General features: G+C 43.0%; 1 protein-coding gene across 9 annotated transcripts in view; it reads left to right on the top strand.

Annotated features, from left to right (window-relative positions):
* Positions 1 to 7,019, top strand: part of LOC101984034 (nesprin-1) — a 228,565-nt gene that overhangs the window by 187,012 nt on the left and 34,534 nt on the right. For all 9 annotated transcript variants that reach the window (XM_013352282.2, XM_026787370.1, XM_026787375.1 and 6 more), the window contains one exon: positions 3,812 to 3,974. In XM_013352282.2, the coding sequence (XP_013207736.2) occupies positions 3,812 to 3,974 (163 nt within the window). The remainder of the gene's footprint in view (positions 1 to 3,811; positions 3,975 to 7,019) is intronic.

The following is a 7,019-nucleotide window of genomic DNA, read 5'->3' on the forward strand; positions in this document are numbered from 1 at the left end:
CTCTTGTAGACCAGGCTGGCCTCGAACTCACAGAGATCCGCCTGCGTCTGCCTCCCGAGTGCTGGGATTAAAGACGTGTGCCACCACCGCCCAGCTTCCCTTTCTCTTTCTTCCAGCCAATCCTTTCACGTATTTCCCTTACTGTCTCAAATAACATGTTCTTTTTCTTAATTGCCCTTACAGACAACACACAACACATCCCCAAACATAGGAATAAAACTGGTTCAACCTATGTACTGTTACATGCATGTATACGATTCCAGGACTAACCACTTAATACTGAATAACCAATCAGGGTGAGGGTTTCTTCCCTAAGCAAGGCCTGAACAAAGCTGACACCGAAAAGACTTGCTAGGACGGAAGAGGAAAATCTCACAGAACTCCAACACCAGCTAAAGAACTACAGGGAACTAAGGAATGTGGAAAGCAGGATAGAAATCCTTCAGAATCCACTTTTGTTGTAGTGTCTTGAGGTCAGTCCCAAGGAAGACCTGTAACTGTGCCATCAAGATTAGTTTCATTTGAGAGAGGCACGCTGATTTATTGAAACTGGGATGATAGACGTGATATCGTCCTTCAATTTTAAGGAACTAAAAATAAATTGATATGCTAGAAATACTTTGATGGTGGAATATTTCTCCAGGACAGTGACTTCCTATGGACAGAGAAGTGTAGAAAATAACCCGAGGTGGGTGCTGAAGGAGCCACACTAGGCTAAGAGCACCATGGAGTCTACCTAGAGAAGGACGCTTTAGCATGCTAGTGCCATGGAGATGGAGCATCCAAGTGTACGTTCTGAATCACAGGCAACATTCTATTGAAGATCTGCTTTTAAATTCCTAACAATCCACAGTCTCAGCCATCACGTGGCTCTTGACATTCTTTTACAAGAGGATACCTTTTCAGTGAGGCCACTTTGATACGGAAACACTTTCTTTTTTATCTGCTGGCTGATCTGATTACTTGACCTGAGAGCAGTCCCTATGCATCCTGAGCCAGGAGGAGGAGATCTACACAGAGAGCGGAACTCTACAGGAGCCCTGTGACCAGAACCCCTGGCTGGGCCTCATCATGACCAGCAGCCTGCTCTGTGGTTTATACACAGTCCGCCTGGCCAGACCCTTAACAGGGACTCCTGCTCAGCACCAGTCACGTGATAGAAATGAAGTGGAAGCAGGATCTCTTCCTGTCCCAACCTCCTACTCACACTCTGCCCTCCTGGAGAATGTTGTTTTCAGAACTGCTTCAACTGTCGCCACAGCTGTGACCTTGAGCTGTCCCCTCTTTGCCCTTGCTTTGTTGTTTCTATGCCTGTGTACATTTCTCCCCCCTTTCCTCTGTATTGACTTCTTCCTCTACCTCTAAGTACATTATAAGGTTTATTTCCCATGATGAACTATGTTCATTACGTGCTTTAAAAAACATAGATCCTACCTATAATCCCAGCATGTGGGAATCACAGATAGGAAGGTCTCTGTGGTTTTGTAGTCAGCCCGATCTACACAGAGAGTTACAGGTCAGCCCGATCTTGTCCCCAAGAAAAAAAAAAGAAAGAAAACAATTATGAGATATCACTATAAGATGGAATCATGGTTCTTTATTAAATGATACAAATATCAAAAAAAAATAGATCCTTCTAGAAGGTCCATGACTTACACCCTCAACTTTATTGCCTACTTTTTTAAAGTCATTAATTATAAGACTAAAAGACATGACCCCAGTGTGTGGATTATAGTATGAATATCGTTTACTGTAACAGCTAATATCCACTTATGAGTGAGTACATACCATGTTTATCTTTCTGAGTCTGCGTTTCCTCACTCAGGATGATTTTTTTTTCTAATTTTATCCATTTGTCTGCAAATTTCATGATGTGATTTTTTTTAACAGCCGAGTTAATACTCCATTGTATAAATGTACCATATTTTCTTTACTGATTCTTTGGTTGAGGGGCATCTAAAGCTGTTTGTAGTTCCTGGTTATTATGAATAAAGCTGCTATGAACATAGTTGAGCAAGTTTCCTGTGGCAATCACTGAGCCTGTATGAGTTTTAGCTAGGTCCTCTGACTGTATGTTATGGTTGTGTAGTTTGGTGTTCTTGTGGGTTGCCTAGCAATAGGAGTGGAGGTGTCTCCGACTCTTTTAAATACTCTTGGAGCCCTTCTTCTCCTACCGAGTTGCCTCATCCAGCCTTAGTGTGATGGTATATGCCTGGACTTATTGTAGCATGTTATACTGTGTTTGTTGATCCCTGGGAGGCCTGCTCCTTTCTGAAGGGAAATGAAGGAGGAGTCTGATCTGGAGGAGGAAGGGGAGGAGGGGGAAACTGTGGTTGGGATGTAATGTACGAGAGAAGTATAAATTAAGAAGAAGGGGACTGGTTAAGAGCACTTGCTACTTGCTTTTCCAGAGGACCTGGGTTGAGTCTAAGAACCCACACATATCACAGGTCTAAACTGAACACAGCTCCGGCTCCAGGGGCTCTGAAGTCTTCCTGCCTATGCAGGCATTTACACAAGCATAATGAGCATAATGATTTACATCTCCTTATTATAAGCATCTTAGGTATATATCCAACCCCTGAATGAAGGGCTCACTCAGGGCCTGCAGAGCCCTATTGGATGTCAAACATGAGCCCCTCTCTTCAACACTGTTTATAATACTGTGTAGCATAGTGCTAGTTCCCAAATGTCAGCCTTTGTAAGAATCACATTTATTTAAAATGCTGTTTCTATAGTTTTATCCCTAGAGATTCAGACTCCATAGGATTGGAGTGCAGGAGTCTGAACGCAGTTGAGACAACCCTGGAATAAGCTCCTGTTTAAAATGACTGTCACAAATCACAGTCCCAGAGAACCTGACACCCTTTTTTGAGCATCCTATATTTGGTCTACATTTTACTGTTCCAGTCTTCCACCTTCTTTTTAAAAATCCCTGTGTGTGTATATGTGTGTGTTCGTCCAGAGATTGACATCAGCTGCCTCCTTGACTACCTTCTACCTTTTTGAGATGGGTCTCTCCCTCAACCTGGAGCCCACGTATTTAGCTTGGCGGACTGGCTGCCATGCGGGGGAGGAGAGGGGGGGAGCTTCTTGACTCATGCTCTGTAACACTAGGATTTAGGCATGAGTTAGCTCACCTGACTCTCTGTGGCGCCGAGGGGCAAAACTCAGGTGACCTCACCAGCTGCAGGATCTCCCTATTCCCCTTCCTCATTTCTGACTATTTTTTCTTTAGTCCTCCTTTAAGAAACTTAAAATAAAACTAATCTGTTTTTTTTTCTCAATCAATACCCATTCGAAGCTTCCATTCTATGCCTATCAGTTTAATCAATGATATAATCTCATTCCTCACTCCTGGATCTTCGAACTGCATTTCTGGGTGTTTTTGTTAGGGCCCTCAAGTACCAGGTAAGCCTGTTTCTCCCAGGCTGTTTCTCTTCCTCCAAGTATAAATTGTGTTATTTGTGGGAATAACTTCTGCGAAGGCCATGGGATCACATTTACATTATTTTAACTGTATTGAGTATAATAGTTGTAACTATTTCCTGGATGTCATCCCTCACTGAGCACTCTCCATCCCCCACCTATTTACACTTTATAAATCCTTGTGTAGTCTGTGAAATCCCTTTTCATAAATCGAGGAAACAAGACATACAGCAGAGCCACACTCCCTGTAAGGAACTGAGCCAGGACGAACCAGGGCAACTTGGCTTTAGGCCCATCGTTCACATCTGCACATGAGGACAGCCCAGAACAGGGCCTTTCGCCATCTCATTGACTCTTGATGTGTCTACTTCTCTGCCCACAGGGTGAAGAAGCTCAAGGAGACCCTGGTGGCCGTGCAGCAGCTGGATAAGAACATGGGCAATCTGAGGACCTGGCTGGCCCACATTGAGTCAGAGCTGGCCCAGCCCATTGTCTATGAATCCTGTAACTCTGAGGAAATACAGAGGAAGCTGAGTGAGCAGCAGGTAGGGTTGCTAAGCCGCAGTGTACACATCCTCTTGGCCAGAAGGATGGGGTGGGTACAGGATGTTGACTTAGGATAAAAAATGGGGAGGAAGGTGGGCGGGACTGGTGGTGGGGATAGGTGGGCTCTGTAGCATTGCAGAGTTGACTCTTTAAAGGTGTCTGTGCTGTCCTAGAGTTAGTGACATTGGTCCTCCTGGCAGCAATCTAACACAAGGAAAGGGTTATCCAAACCATCACCTGATGACTTCCTTCTCCATGGACCCACCATTTAGACAGAAGCCCTGACTCACTGTAGGGTGCTCAGAGAAAGACAGCGGTGCAGACTGAGCGCTTCAGTAATCAGTTCTGTCCTTCAAGGGGGACTGTGTGATCTTCAGATAGTAATGTCACCTTTATGTACACAGGATGGGCAGCGCAGCTCCCTGAAATAAAATACATAACCCGGAGAAGCAAAGGAGGATGTCCCACAAGCAGAGGGGATTGGTGTTTCCGACCTGCCTTACTTATTCCTACTAACTGTATCGGATTCCATTTGCCAGCCATGATCATATTACCTGATGTCTTTATTACCTTTGAGGATTCTACCAAGGCTTCACTTCCCTCTGTTAACAGTTACATTGTGGTGGCCAAATTGTTCAGCTTAAAGAGAGAGAGAGAGAGAGAGAGAGAGAGAGAGAGAGAGAGAGAGAGAGAGAGAGAGAGAGAATACTTTTCAAATCCTTTTGGCACGCTTATTTGGGAGGGAAGGAAGGAATGACAGTGATACTAACAATAGCTGATAATCCCCACTGATGTTTGGCCAGAGGCTGGAAACTGCTCTAAGGCTTTTGCATGTTTTTTTTTAATTTTTTCTTTTATTTTTTGAAATTATATTTACATCACCTCCCTTTCTACTTTCTTCTCTCCGAGCCCTCCTTTGTACCTCTCCTTGCTCTCTTGGCCTTTTTTCAATTATTCTTGGTCTCTTTTTTCACTAATTGTTGTTACATGCATGTGTGTGTGTGTGTGTGTGTGTGTGTGTGTGTGTGTGTGTGTAATCTGCACTGCAGTCTCTCTCTCCCTGTGTGTATGTGTGTAAGTATACATATGCTGGCCATTTGATATTGGATAACCCATTGGGATACTCTTCCCTCTAGAGGGCTATTTCTCCTACCCGCAGTATTCCTTCATTGCCTGCTCTTTGTATAGGGTTGGAGCCTCAGGTTCTTTCCCAGTTCTTAACATATCTGCTATTGTTCTCTGTGTTTGCCTCATGTTTCATCAGCCATGTTGCTGAGAATTTGGGTTTAGCTGCCGACATTCCTGGGAGACACAGTCCCACAGCAAACACCCTGATCTTCTGGCTCTTACAATCTTTCTACCCACCCCCTTTTGGAGATGCTCCCTGAGCCTTAGGTGTGGGAGTTGTTCTGTAGACGTATAAGTGAGAACAAGGCTCTGCAACTCTGTGTTGAATTAGCGTACTTACTTAATTTTCGCAAACACTGTACACTACTTAGAATAGGCACGAAAGGATAGTCCTAGATACTGAGTTTATTATATATTAATTTTTTTTTTGTTCCTTGACTGTTCCTGACTTTTGGTGTTGGGTTTTATACTAAAATTATCATTGAAAACCATTTCCACTGAGACCTTTTCAGTTTTTATAAGATTAGTGTCCTCTGTGAGTGATGTTTGAGATTTTGATGATTGTATTGGGAGGGTCTTGGCTGGCTCTCATTCTCCTGGAGAACCTGGTAAGGGGTGTACCAGGGGTGACACATGAAGGCTGATGACCAGTTTTGTCAACTCGTTCTTACCAGGTGCAGGTAGGCAAGAGTCTCCAGCATTTAAGGGAGCCTCTTACATGAAGGAAAAGACCATAGTTAACAGGGTAAATAAAATGTAAAGGGAAGAGAAGAAGCAACAGAAAACAGTGTGTGTGTACATGTGTGTATATGTACATGTGTGCCTGTATGTACGCAAGCATCTGTGTAAGCTTTTTTAAATACTCCCAGAAATGAGAGGTTTTATATTAGAAATGAAAGATACTGTTACATTTTTCAAAAGGAACATTCAGGATTGATCTTCTCCCACACATAAAATGAAAAGATCAAGAACATGAAAAGAGGCGATAAAGAATAAAATTAAAGAGTTAATGTCTAAATCCCAATATCCAATGCTATTATTTGATAAAAGTCACCAAAATCTTTTTCAATGAAGGAAGAAATTATTAATTAATTAAAGTATTAATAAAAAAAATCCCAAATAGAAAACACATGCTTTCAGATCATAACGATATATTATAAATGCCTAGGAAAATTGGAAACACAGAAAACCATCCCAGCCTTTTCAGGTTAGGAAGGCGTTGTTCTGACGGACGATTTTGGGGATTCCAGTCTATGGGTCCTACAGCTCTGCTGCTGTGGAGGAAAAGTGCACTGTGGAAAGAGAGACTCAGGAGAACTGTTGACCTCCTAGCTTCCAAGATGCATAAAAGAGAAGTCGGGAGGAGCTGGAGCCCCAATACCCTTTACAAGGGATATGTCCCCAAGGCTCTACCTACTGCAGGTCCTGCTGCCTCCCAGTATTGCTGCTGGCCAGTGACAAAACCATTGACACGCGGGCCTTTGGAGAACATTTTAGAAACAAATTATAGAAAAGCCCAAGGGAGGGAAATAATGAATAGTTTTGATTCACAGTTTCTGCAGTTAACATGAGTTCATATGTTGGAGTTGGATAAAATCCAGTTTCCTGCTTTTTATCAAAAGCTTTCTATTTCTGTCCTTCATTTAAAACTGTGCTCCAAGGGAAGTAGTGATAATCTCATTCAAGAAAGGGAACCTCCGTTTCTTAAACCACAGTAACCTCTTGATGTTATCTGGTGTGTTTGCAGATCTGTGATGCTTAAGTCTCAGTTCTGAAGGAGGAGCTACTCATAGCTGCACATAAGTTGATTGTCTGATCAATTGGAATGAAAGCGATGTACTAATAGAGACTAGGGCAAGATTCATTCATTCATTCTCTCTCTCTCTCTCTCTCTCTCTCTCTCTCTCTCTCTCTCT

This window comes from Microtus ochrogaster, linkage group LG9 (assembly GCF_000317375.1).
Source record: "Microtus ochrogaster isolate Prairie Vole_2 linkage group LG9, MicOch1.0, whole genome shotgun sequence".
In the NCBI taxonomy this organism is placed as follows: domain Eukaryota; kingdom Metazoa; phylum Chordata; class Mammalia; order Rodentia; family Cricetidae; genus Microtus; species Microtus ochrogaster.